We start from the raw sequence: 14,094 nt of genomic DNA, 5'->3' as shown, positions 1-14,094 counted from the left end.
ATACACGTTGGATACCAACTTCATACATTTTTTATTTTTTTAGTTTTTGTCTTGAATTATGAAGTAAAAAATACCAATCATGTATGAATTGGATGCTAAGTATATACAGTTTGGATACCAATCATATGACATTATTATTTCATGATCTCTAAATTGGGGTTCATTTGGTTTCCAATTAATATCAAAACTAAAACTGTTTATGAATTCAATTGGTATGCAGTTTGTATATAACTGGTATCCAGAAATTATTATAGGCAATGTGTAATTTGTATCCAATTGGTATGCAGTCTGTGTATAACTAGTATCCTGAAATTATGAGAGCAAATTTGTAATTTATATGTAGTTGGTATCTAACTGAAAGAAAACAATGCATATTGTATATCATCCAATACTTAAACTGTAGCAAAAACATATATATATATATATATATATATATATATATATATATATATATATATATATATATATATATATATATATATATATATATATATATATATATATATATATATATATATATATATATATATATATATATATATATATATATATATATATATATATATATATATATATATATATATATATATATATATATATATATATACAAATATATATATATATATATATATATATATATAGTCCAAAAGTTAAAAAAAATATGTGGTACTAAAGAGTCTACACTGCAATCAACTATCTCGAATTTGATCTCTGCAGTCTTGGTGTAAGATAATTGCTGGTATCCGAATCATGTTCTTTTGCTATGCGTGGTCCACATTTGAGACCAATATCTGCTTCAAATTCCTTAACCCCAAAACGTAGTACAGTATCATTTATTTTGACGATGAACATGTCGTCCCTGTCGTTTTCATAAATCATATATTAAGTCAGTTAATTACCAATATTATTCATGTTTCAGATTAATAGATATAATGAGAATAATTTGAAAAAATAGTTTTTCTACTAAACTGTGTACCAACTTCATACCAGATTTAAATAACTTTCACCCCAATATTAGTAATACATCATACCATTTTCTATACCAATTTCATACAATCAATGCAACTAATTAAAACCTTAATGTCATGCCATTTTTGATAAATAGAATACCCAACTTAATATCAATTCCACGACAGTTAATTTACATATGTATGCATAAACCACAACAATTTCATGCCAACATTAAAACAAAATTCATATCAAACAATAATATGCATAATATAACAGTTTTAACAAAAAATCTACTAAATTGAACAATTGGAAAATAAATTAAATACAATATTTAGCCTAACCACATTTTTGCCTTTTTTGGATATTGGGATTTCCGAGTCCTCCTTCGTTGTTGCTCTTTTTTTTTTTATGGTTTTGAAGACTGACCCAACTCGACATTTGTTGATTTTTTTTACTTTTTCTCACTTACAAAATCTGAGTCCGAATTAGAAAGGGGTTCTACCATTTTCCCCTTCCTCTTTTGTACCTTTTGATTTGCAGGACTTTCAATTTTCTTTGCTTGACTTTTCTTCCCCTTTTTTGTAACATGTTTCTTCCTTTGAGAAGTACCACCCTTTTTCGCCGGACTTTCATTCTTGTTTGGCGGCGGTGTTTGAGTCAAAATGTTGAAGGTTAGAGCATCTATTTCAACAGTAGAAGTCGCTTCTACCAATCGAGGGCTCTTTCGAGAAGTATGCTCAGATTTCTTCGACATGTTTTGTCGAAGATCTTAAAATCTTGATTCTTAGAGTTGTGAATCCGCCCTTTCTTTTGATTGTATGATGAAAATTTTCTCCTAATCAATAGTTACATGTTGAAAAACGGTTTCAATATAATATGGTTGAAAGAGAAGAAAGATGAACTGGTAACGTGGGGTGGCAGCGTGTTGTATAGCAGAGGCATGATGCTTAGGAGTGTGTGATTGGCGTGGGGTGTGGGGGGTGGAATTGGCGTGTAATTGTAAAAAAGGAACAATAATCAATGTAAATCCCTATAATTGTGTAAGAGATAATTATGGTGTATTATTTATTTAAATAATTTAATAATAATATAAAATTATAAAAAGATTAATTATTTAATAAAGTAAAATTTAATTGATTTATAAATAAATAGTGATATGTTATAACCCATAATTAAAGTGTTATAAGCAAGAATTTTTTAAAAGTAGGGTTAAAACCCGTAATATTGTCTCTGAAATGTGTATATGGGGTGATTTTTCCTTGATTAAGAGACTAGTAGAGTAGTGTAGCATGAAAAAAAATGACTTATATGTGGTGCTTATTAACTTAAAAAGGCATATAAGAAAGTCTCAAGAAAGGTTTCATGAAGATGTTTGGAGGCTAGAGGTGTATTGATGTCACACGCTAGGGTGATTAAGATATGTACGATAGATTCAAGACCCGAGTGAGGATAGTGAAAGGAGACTCAAAATATTTTCCAGTCACAATGGGGTTGCATGAGGTGTAAACTTTATGTTCATTTCTGATTGCCCTGGCGATGGATGAATTGACACGTCATATCCAAAGTGAAGCATCGCAACATATGTTACAAATGACATAATATTGATTAACGAGACTCGCGATACATAATATCCAAGGAATAAGACGATAAACGATGATGTCACACAACGTATATGTGTGAGATGAAAGAAATGAAGCTTGTTTTTGAAGCTTCATGTGTAATGAGAAAATACCACTTAAATGGTATGTTATATAGATTGATGTTTAGACCAACTATATTGCACGAAGAAATGTTGGCTAGTTAAGAATTCTCGTGACCAAATGAGGATTGCGGAAATAAAAATGCCTTCAAAATAAGTTGTTGGAAAAAGAAAATTTTAAAATAGTTAGAGGGGAGGCGCAAAGCCGTTGATCATTGTGGAGGACGCGGTTCCTTCCCTCCAACCTTGACAACCAACAAATACCCGAATCTCTATGTCCACCTTTTCAACAATTGATTGATTGCTCAGTCAAAATCAATATAAACCCTTTCCATTATCTTCCCCATTTCCCCATTAAACCCTAACCCTCTACTCCGATTGTTCTCTGAAGGGGAAAAAGATCAACCCAAGTTTATGAATTAAGCACTACGAAGTTCAAGAACCCGATCTTTCTTCAATTTGATCGATCGGGTTATAGTTTTTGTTTAGAAAGATGTCAAAATTGTATGGAGGAGATTTCAATCAGAAAATAGATTATGTGTTCAAGGCGGTGCTGATCGGAGATTCTGCAGTTGGAAAATCGCAGTTATTGGCACGGTTTTCGAGGAATGAGTTTAGTCTGGATTCAAAGGCAACCATCGGTGTTGAGTTCCAGACGAGGACGTTAGAAATCGATCATAAGACTATTAAGGCTCAGATTTGGGATACTGCTGGTCAGGAGAGGTAGTTTGAACTTCTTCTTCTTTAGCCCCTTTTCTGAATTTTGTTTCTTCTTTTCGTTTTTCGAGATTTATTTATAGTGATCATGATCCAGTGTTTCTGTGTTTATTCTGTAAGATCTGGTAATATCTCATGGTGATTGTGATTTAGTCCGAGTTGTGGAGTTTGCTTGGTTAATTATGTGTTTGGTACATATGGTGATGCAGTTTTTTGGCTGATATGTGCTTTTGATCATATGGGTATCTGATTTGTTATACAACGACTAACACTCATTAGAAAAATAATAGTAGGAAATATAATTGAAGAATAAGATGGCTTTGAGGCGTGTAATCACTTTCTTTCGAGAGATATTTCCCATATATATATTGGGGTAAATACAAACAATTCTCTTCAAGGATACAACAAAACCCTTTGTTTAAACATGCAGATTTTTCTTAGGCTACTTCTAGAAAATCTTTATATTTATAGAACTTAAGGGATGGCTCTTCTTTCATGAACAAATGACTTTTCATAACAGTCATGTTCTTTCACGAATAAATGCGTCTATTCAATTTAAGACCTCTATATATTACAAAATATCCAACAATCCCCCACTAGTTTGTAATATTTCTCATAATATCATGCATATCAGAGAGCATCTTATACTAATAGATTTGAACTTTTCGTTAGTGCAAGTACTTTAAAGTTCTGACGAAGTAATTGGTATCTTAAAAGATTTGAACCACAACTCCATGTGTCAAAACCGAAAATATCACACACATAGTATTATTTGTAGTTTAGAAACCCCAGTATTTGCTTTAGCACGTTTATGGCCATGTGCTCATCCCGATTTCATGAATATTTACAAGACCAATCCTCTAGATCTTGCTTGAAGCGGCACCACTTTAATATACATATAGGTGAAATTAGGTACTATGTCACTGTTACTCTAGACATTTACTAATTTCATTAAGAATTAATTCGACCTCCATGTAACCAGGGGCGGAGCTACAGTGTCCCAAGGGTGTCCAATTGGACATCCTTTGTCGAAAAATTATACCATATATATAAGTAAAATGCCACTGGTAACGGTTAAAGTTAATAGATTGGACATCTTGAACATATCAAGATGCTATGGTCCAACGGTGTGAGGCTGTCCTCCTTACTTTGAAGGCGCGGGTTCGAATCTCCACAAGTGTATTTTATAATCATTTTAAATAGAACACTCTTATTTTATTATTCATTAACTTATTTCTATAATTGTCTAAGCTAATTAAATTACATTCTTAATTAGAAATCTAGGTTTAGTAGCTAATTGAATTTTCAATGAATTTGACTTTTTATTACTTTTCATTAAAATTTAAAATGTAATTATTTAATTTAACGTTAATAAATAAATTCTAAACGTTTTCTATAAAGCTGCTAAAAGCGAACAAAAGAACACCTCATTTGATTCTGCTTCCATTATTTATGTCTCGTTATTGTTGTCATCACTATAGATTAGTGAAAGCGTGAATGCCTCTCCCCCCCCCCCTCCCTTTTTTTTTTGGCTTTGTTCGTTCACTTTATATTGAATTAAACACAAACATTAAAGTTAAATATCATGCAGTTTGATTTTTAAAATTTTGGAACATTTATTCGTAAAAAAAAGAAGTAATATTAATGTTATGTAGTTCAATTTTTATTTTTTCAATGCATCCATTCATCAAAAAAAAATTACTTATGTATTATTTGGACACCCTTCTTAAAAATCCTAGCTACGCCACTGCATGTAACAGTCTGTACTATAGAGTTTATCACTATCCCCCTGTTATTTCAAGCATTTAACAACTCCTCAACTTCTCACATAACAGTATGCAGTAAACTTGAATCAAGACTCTAAAATGAAAACTCGTGCTTTAGCAACACAAAGTAACTTGTTATTACCCATTGAACTTGTATTATTAGAGAGTATACTAACTCAAAGTTGGGTTTCCATCACTTGTGTTTAGTTTAAGTATTTTAGCCTTATTCATTCACACATTTATTATACCGCATCTTTTGAAACTAAATTTTACAAGAGTAATATAAATTATAAACAAATCTTTCACATAGGCATATCAAAGAACATGACTCTTATGAAGAATCATATGTTCATGAAAGAACGTGACTCTTATGAAGAGTCATCTCTTAAGTTCTATAAATATAAAGACTCTCTAAAAGTAGCCTATAAAAAATCTGCATGAATAAACAAAGGGCTTTGTTGTATACTTGAAGAGAATTGTTTGTATTTACCCCAATATGTCTATGGGCAATATCTCTTTAAAGAAAGTGATTACATGCCTCAAAGCCATCTTCTTCTTCAATTATATTTCCTACTATTATTTTTCTAACAGCTTTAATAAGAGATTTCTAAAGGTGATTGCTTATTTATCACTATGAGAAGAGATTATTCTTAAGTGATGGATCTTAATTGCGTTTTATGGATTTATTTTACATTGATCACAACTTACTCAATAGTCTCTTATTGGGTATGTTGTTTTTGATCAACCAAATGGTGATCACAACTTACTCAATAGTCTATAGGATTGAGGTTGGTAGCTGCCACTAACAGTAGTATGTAATAGTTTTCCCGTGTTTCTTAAGACTGCCCTTATATGTATTAATTGTAAACAATGGAGGTGGGTTACCACTTAGCATTCGTGATATTTGAAATGTGAGTGAATGAGTGTTTCATCACCTTGGTTCCTTAGAAGTGGTAATGTTATGCCCTTTTCAAGAAAAAGCTGAAACTTTGGAAATGTTATGACTTAACTGTAGAGTTTATAGAATTTGACTTGATGAGCCTTAACCTCAAGATCTTTAGTTTGAATAAGTACAAGTCGTCTAGGGAGTCGCTGTATGAAATGCAAAAGGGCCAGGTAGTTTGGAGACTTAAAAAAGTAGGGTGAGTATGGGTATCTTAAAAAAGTAGAAATACAAGAAATCTCAATGGGGAATTTTCTTTTGCCTGCCTCAAGCTTGGGAATTGGGGCCCCATTTTGTCCCATTTGCTTCTCTTATACATTGGGCAATGAAGTGCACCTTAGGCAAGCCTTTGGCGACAATGTTTTCTAGCTAACATTAACCTGGAAGCAAAATGTGACTAGGGAAACAAAATTCATTTCTTTGATGAACCTGCGATGTGGACTTGGGGGTACTTGGACGGTGATAGGTTAGGTCTCTCAACAAGCAACATCCTTTTCGATTGTAAAGGGTTGTCGCCTTAAAACTAATCTAATTTGCCTCATATTCACCGTTATTGATTGTTTATTATCTTTTTCTTACTCATGTTTCATCACCCATAGTCTGAATTACCTTCCGAGTTCCTTTTTCTTTTGACAAAGTAAGCATTTTGACTTTAGTAAGTAAATAATTTCATTGATTAAACTGCACCAAACTGGTGCTTCTATATACAGCTAGTACACACAATGCCTTTAAATCTTCCAAATGTAGGGTACTGAGAGAATCTAGTAAATTTTTCGTGTCATGTACATTTTTCAATTTACACCATAATTCCAAAAAGTGCCAAAGGTTCCATTCCCCTGCTCTGCTCATCCTCCTTTTCCTTCTGAATACCCAACTTAGTAATGAATCTCTAACAATTGTTGGCATTACTTATTCAAAACTAAAAACCTGTCCAAATTGAGCTACACAAGAGTGCACAACCTGAAAGTGTAGTAGCAAGTGATTCACATTGTTCTACAACTTCTTTTCTTTTTTGATAACCGAGAAGTCTCAAGCATCAGTGGCGAATGGTTCGGAACTTGGTGGATAACAGATTTTCTGACCTCTTACAGTCTTACTCGTGAAACACCAAATAGGACATAAAAATATGCAAATTTACTTTACATTTGACATTGTTTAAGAAGAAAAATGATTTTTATTACTCGAGAGTCGAGACTTTTATTAAGTGTCAATTAAATAAAACTGTTTTGCCTTTTGTTTGAAATTTTGGTGAAATTTCTTGAAAGAAAGAGTTTGAAGAGGTAATGGGAAAAAACCAAGATGAAGAAGGAGAAAGGGACAACATTCTGGTTGATTTCCTTTTCGAATCAATAAGGGGAAGGTTTGGTAAATAAAATACAGTGATGAGGATATTTTTGTCCCGAAAAAATAGTTTCCTGCTTCTGCTTATTGGAAAAGGCTACAATTTATAGCTTCTTCCAAACTGTTTATGCTACTGCTCAAAATCAATTTTTCTGTTTTGGCCAACACCTCAAATCTCCAAAAAGAAAAAAAAATGTGATTTTTTAGCGTCACAAAAGGAGAATTAGGCTATGTATTTTCTTTTTCTTTAGACTTGTTCATTTTGTATTTTGTCAAGTTCTTACCATTTCCTTTGCTTATTCTTTTTTCTGCCCTGGTTTTCAATTTAGACTTCAGAAGTTTCTTTAAAAGATAGCTATTAGTGAATTTCTTTTCCAACCACAGAGTGGGCAGGTGCTTGAGCTACCTTAAACCTTTCATGAACTCCCGGGGAACTCCTTTCCCTGATTTATAAGTTTAGGTTTGCAAGTCTGGTTCACCTATCAAAAAAGAAAACCACTATAAGTCAGGTAGGTGGACTGTAGCTAAATAAAATCCATGCTGGCGGTGAATGATTACTCTGTATTAAATGAATAACAGACTTAGGCCGGCTTTGATTATGGAGAGAATGACAGTTGCAACTTCTATTTCCTTTTTTGGTTTTAGGAGTGTTTTGATAGCTGCAGCCTGCAGATATAATTATCAGTACTCTATGTCACCTCGAAGGGAGAATGTATTGCGCATCATTTTATGTGCCTTGAGGAGGGACTGTGAATCATGGCATCTGGTGTAGACTGTCTAACATCAATCAATGTTTTTTTTGGAATAGTAAAGCCAATGAAATATTATCATGAGCAAATATGTGGAAGTTATTATCTCCACGAGACTAATCACGTGCAATGAACACCAGAATGCTTAAGAAGTTTAGTCTTGTGTGAAGGTTTATATTTTACATGTGGGGAATGAGTAACCTCCCAAGAAACAAAAGAAAGTAAATCGAATTTCAATAGGCAATGAAGATTTAAAAGTTCAATATAATTTCAATCTAATTTGAATCATGAAAATAGAGAGCTGAACTGAATGTATTTAATAGTTATGGTTGCTGCACTTATTTAATCTGGATTACTACATATGCCTTGTGGTGTTTTTTCCCGTTTCTGGTATGGCCCCTCACAGGAAGGTAGAAAGAGTTACAAAAGAAAGAACAGTGATTTCCTCTAAAAGCTAGTTGACAAATTTGACCTAGTCCAGTAATTATTGTTCCAGTGGAACACACTGGTTGAGTCATAATGGCTCAAGTAATTTTGTTAGTCTAAATCAGATGTAGAATCAAATAAATGTGCTTTATCATGCATAATTATGCTTGTCTATTATCATGCAGTTATGTTGTTCTAAATGTGCCAAACCATTCTGGACGTCTTAGCTGTTTTGGTTCAATATGGCTATATGTGACATTACCATGATCATATGTGATTATACTTGTGCTTGCTCAAAAAATGTCTGCTTCCTTCCTGATACTCCCTGTGGCCTTTTGGGACTAAAATCTTATATATGGGGTATGGCTCCAGATATAGGGCAGTGACAAGTGCGTACTACCGAGGTGCTGTTGGAGCAATGCTGGTCTATGACATCACCAAACGTCAATCTTTTGATCATATCGCCAGGTGGTTGGAGGAACTACGGGGCCATGCTGATAAGAACATTGTCATCATGCTTGTAGGCAACAAGACCGACTTGGGTAGTCTTCGTGCTGTACCTACTGAGGATGCGAAAGAGTTTGCTGAGAAAGAGAACCTGTTCTTTATTGAAACATCGGCCCTAGAAGCAACAAATGTGGATACAGCTTTTGTTAATGTCTTGACGGAGATATATAGGGTTGTCAGCAAGAAATCCCTTGTTGCCAACGAGGCAGAATCCACCGCTGGGAGTTCAGCTCTCCTCAGGGGAAAGGAAATTGTTGTTCCTGGCCAAGGACTTGTACCAAGTGGGAGCTCATACAGCTGTTGCAGATCATCATAGGAGTCGGTCAAAGTGGTTCTCAAAGTTGTATATGTTTTTACGTGTATCAGATTTCAATTCCATGCACGTCTATCAAATGCAAATTTGAGTGCTACAACTACATGATGCTACATTGGTATTCATCCACTTTCCTCTCTCTAATTTGCACTTTCGTCACAAGTGTAAAAAGAATTACAGTTCAAAACCATTAAATTTCAATCTTGGTCTTATGCTAAATGTGTATTTGACCATCCCAAAAAAGGAGTCTGACTAATCATCCTTCGTGACTGAAACTTTTATGATGAACATTTTGCAACAAATCTTTATATGCTAGACTATTTTTTTATTTTTTTTTGATGTTATTAAGTTTTTCTTCTTGTAAGAACAAAAATCTAACCTGCAAGGGTATCCGAGTTGATTGAGCAGGTGACACCTTAAATGGGGGCTCTCGGTTCAGAACTCCTGACATGATTTCCTGGTCGTTAATGTAACACAATGAATTAAGAGTAATAGGAAGATATCCACTTCACACTTATTGTCTGTTAATGTATCATAATCTGTTTGATAGATACCCAAATGAACCACATTTTGTTGATATGTCAAGAATCAATCCCTACTTTGATTTATTGGAATAGAAGAAAATACTAGACTACTGAATTTTCTTCCTCACGTACATATTAGTATCATCTTTTTCATTTGCCAACCACCAATTATCCAATATTTAGTTTCCCAGTTCTTGAATCCAGAGGAGTTTTCAAAATTTTAATTTTATCAGTTAAGAAAATCCTAGAAGGGGTGCCTTGGAGTAACCGGTAAAGTTGTTGTCATGTGACGAGGAGGTCATGAGTTCAAGTTTTAGAAACAACTGTTGAATATTGTTTGTGGAGATGGACACAATCGATTTCTCACAAATTGAATATTGTTATTGCAAAGTAATAACCCGCTTCGGTCTTACAATTTTTATTACAATTTTTACAGAACCACCTTTATTTATAGGTGGTGATGGAAGAATCTAGCTAAGGGTTTTGCTATACTATATTCTAGAATGTTCTTCTAACTACCTATTTCTAGAACATCTCTAGACTTTCTAATACTCACCCTAGAGCTAGAATACTTATCCTAGAGATCTTCCTTTATTTCATTATAACGCTTGAATATTCTAGATTCTTCTTTGAAATGTCTTGGATATTAATTTAGTTGATGATGATTTCTTAACATGGTATACAATTGGTCCTTGTGGTTGGGCCCTTCCCCGGACCACTGCGCTGCTGCGCATAGCACGAAAGCTTTAGTGCAATGGATTACCCCTTTAGTATAGAAAATCTTGAACTCATAGCTTATTTGATTTTCTGACATATTATTTATACCTGTTTAGCATGTTTCCGACATACATATATAATTTTTGAGTCTAAGCTACTAAATTCGATTGAACATGTAGTTCTGCCTCTGGTTGAATGAAAACAAGTATTATCCTTCATTCCTTCAAAAGTAAATGGTACAATTATTTTCTCATTCCACCTATGAACCCACATGATTTTCATGTATGTATCAATATTCATCCACACATATTGCCCTATTCAATAAGGTATTTCTTGAATCCACAAACTTTTCATTAAACTTGTGCAATAAATACATAAACAAAATAGCCCCCGAACTTGACATTTGTATATTTCAACAAAATGAGATCAAATAATTAGCCCCCTTACATGTAAAAATACTAGTTGCATCATCATAAGCATAACTATAAGCATCTCTACAACTATTCTTGAAATATTGTGAGTACTCTGTAGGCTTACATGTGCTGGGATTGTTGAATTCCCCAGTGCAACAATACTCTGGTTTATTAAAAGCAAAGCATGCACTTTTACATGCAACAGTTGTACCATCATATGTTTTCACTTGTAATTCTTGAGGACATTGTAAGTTTATGTCTGAAGAACATTGTATATTTGAACAATTTCCAGATCCACCTGAAGGGTAAACTGATATTGGAATATTGAAACCATCAACAAAGCTAACATCATAGAAATCCATTGGACTATCAAGTGTGAACTCTGCTAGTGAGGCTGGTGGAGTGCCACCAGCACCATTGCATTGGAGTACTCCGCCGCAGTCTGCTGTGGCACATGTCCCTTTACCTGTAGTGGCGTATGCAGAATTTAGAGTAATTAGATAACATCAATCTATTGTTACAATTCAACTTTTAGGACATGAAAGAAGATTTTTTTTAATGAAAAGACGAAAACGTCCCTACTATTAATAACATAGTAAGGATATTATGGGTAAAAAAAGAATTATGTACAATATACTACTCCCTCCAACCACTTCTACATGTCCAATTTAAACTTTGCATGCCCCTTATTTTATTAGCCTTCTTTCTATTTCAACATCAACTTCGTTAGCTAACTATATGATCCTCGCCCATCTTTGATCCTTACATTAAAGTTCCCCCTACTAGCCACACGTAGTTAATACAAGTCAAGAAACAATAATTGATACGAATATTTAACCACAATAGTCATGTTTCATCTTAGGTAATTGAAAAATAATTTGAGGAATAACTAACAAATGTTGAGAGTAACAAACATGGAAAAAGTATGTTTTTCTCTCTTCATAGGCTAAAAGTGACCAGTAAAAGTACCACGACCCGACTCGGCTTACGTGTACTTGTGTTTAATTACCTGAGGTGTCAAATTGGCAGTGGGTTCGTGCCCAGAAGCGACCTGACCAACCAGTAGGTGCGTTGATTTCTGTAGTCTCATATGGTTGCAATTCCAAACCTCCATTAATTAGAAAGGGATGACCTGCTCCTGATAAACTTCCTGGCCATATTGTCACATTACAATTGTTTTTCAATGTGAAAACTGCACAATCTCCACCTGTATATAACAATAAAATATTGTTATTATAGACCACATATAATATAGCATAACATGAAAATTGATTTCATATAAAATATGACTGATGATGACGGTTGTAGAGAGGTCTGATGACTCTACTCACCAATGAAAAAGAGAAGTTGAAGGATGAGAACCAGTTGGAAATGTGATTCCATATTGATGATTATTAACTATTTTGAGTTGAAGATATTTGGGTGTTGAAATTGATGGTGTATATATAAGTTTGAGTGATAAATTGAACTTAGAAGTTGTATATATAAATGAATTTGAAAAGAAGATTAACTTCACATGCCTAGATAGAATTTTTTAATTTTTTTTGGTAAAATCATGCAAAAGTAGAAGAAATATAATGTGATTGATTTTGTCTACGTAAACGAAATGAATGGTTGATTTTATTTTCACCAATTAATTTATATCAAGTGTATTGTTACAATTTCTTTTTATAGTTAAAAATGATTGAATTTCTTAAAAGATCAATTGAGTTGTTGGGATCTTTTTCCATGTTTATCTTTTTTCTTAAATGAGGTTATTAATTATATTACATTTTTTTAGGAGAATGATTTAGAAATAATTAAAAAGAAGAGAGTAAAAAATATTTTTTTAAAATTTATTTCCTTATATATTTTTCTTAAAAAATATGTCATATTTCAATTCACTTAATATAGACCAGAATAAGTAATTAATTGAGAAAGTTATCACAAACACATTAATTAGCCTTTACATTTTCTAGTCTTTGCTTCTTCTTTTTTTAAAGGGATAATTACCTTTTTGAGGGCTTTTTATAAAATATTTACTACTTTCAAACATATTCTTTTATTTATAGAGTACTTTAATATACCATATTTAAAAAAATGTTTAGCATTTATAATCATTGTATTATGTGTTAAAAGTAAATTATATATGTATTATAAGTGTCTTAAAATATATTAGACTTATTTTGGTAAAAAAATATATAGCAATAAATGATATATATCTTTTAAATATGATATATTTAGATAAGTTTTCCTTTTTAAATTCTCTTCGAATTTTTTTGAATGTGGTCATGTGGAAATATTTCGAGGCTTTCAAATACAGCTTTTTCAACATCACAGGATCACTCGATTTTGCATCAATTGCTGATAAAGTTAAAAAATATTTTGGTGTGCTTTTATGAATATGGTGAAAAATGAAAATGTTCATGGTTATTTTTACTGTCTCACATATATTTTGATTGAATTTGTGAGGAAAAAAATATTATGAAAAACTCCCTATAATTTTTTTTCCATAATGTATGAATTATTTTTTATAAAGTAATCATGTCAATTTTTTAGAGTGTAATAACTAGAAATTCAATAATTAAGTTTATTTTTGTGGTGTTTGCCATACCTTTAGCCGTGGTGTTTGATACACGCATGGTATATAAAAACTATATTTATCAATTAAGAACTAACCTCAACAATTAATACAGTTTGATGATATTAATTAGATACACGTTGATATATAACTTTATGATAGGTTTGTATCTTATAAAATTAAAATAAATAAAAATGAAATCTAGTCATTCTTCTTCGCATGTTCATATGATATATAAGCATTTTGAGTTCAACTACCATCATTAATTACAACAGACGATCATTATTATCATTCATCATTATATATCGTCAACCACCATCATCAGTTACCACCATTATTAGCTATCACTATCATTCATCAAAAATATCAGTCAATGCCACCAATTATCACCATCAACCACTTACTAGCAACTACGTACTATCATTGCTAGTTACCATTCACAACACCACTATTAGCCAATTATATCAT

At 32.5% G+C, this 14,094-nt stretch overlaps 2 protein-coding genes across 2 annotated transcripts; one reads left to right on the top strand and one right to left on the bottom strand.

Moving 5' to 3' along the window:
- The first annotated feature begins 2,793 nt into the window (after window positions 1-2,793).
- On the top strand, window positions 2,794-9,720 carry LOC102583392 (ras-related protein RABA4c-like). Its single transcript, XM_006366447.2, has 2 exons — window positions 2,794-3,373; window positions 8,965-9,720. Exons 1-2 carry the CDS (start codon window positions 3,144-3,146, stop codon window positions 9,413-9,415), a joined length of 681 nt encoding a protein of 226 aa, XP_006366509.1. The 5' UTR covers window positions 2,794-3,143; the 3' UTR covers window positions 9,416-9,720.
- A 1,251-nt stretch (window positions 9,721-10,971) lies between these two features.
- LOC102583068 (pathogenesis-related protein 5-like) lies at window positions 10,972-12,496 on the bottom strand. Its single transcript, XM_006366446.2, has 3 exons — window positions 12,398-12,496; window positions 12,076-12,273; window positions 10,972-11,532 (listed from the first exon to the last, which is right to left on the bottom strand). The coding sequence occupies exons 1-3, from the start codon at window positions 12,447-12,449 to the stop codon at window positions 11,066-11,068; spliced, it is 717 nt and encodes a 238-aa protein (XP_006366508.1). The 5' UTR covers window positions 12,450-12,496; the 3' UTR covers window positions 10,972-11,065.
- Window positions 12,497-14,094: the final 1,598 nt, after the last annotated feature.

This window comes from Solanum tuberosum, unplaced genomic scaffold, assembly GCF_000226075.1.
Source record: "Solanum tuberosum cultivar DM 1-3 516 R44 unplaced genomic scaffold, SolTub_3.0 scf00608, whole genome shotgun sequence".
Taxonomy (NCBI): Eukaryota; Viridiplantae; Streptophyta; class Magnoliopsida; order Solanales; family Solanaceae; genus Solanum; species Solanum tuberosum.
This window is presented reverse-complemented; position numbering and strand designations above follow the sequence as displayed.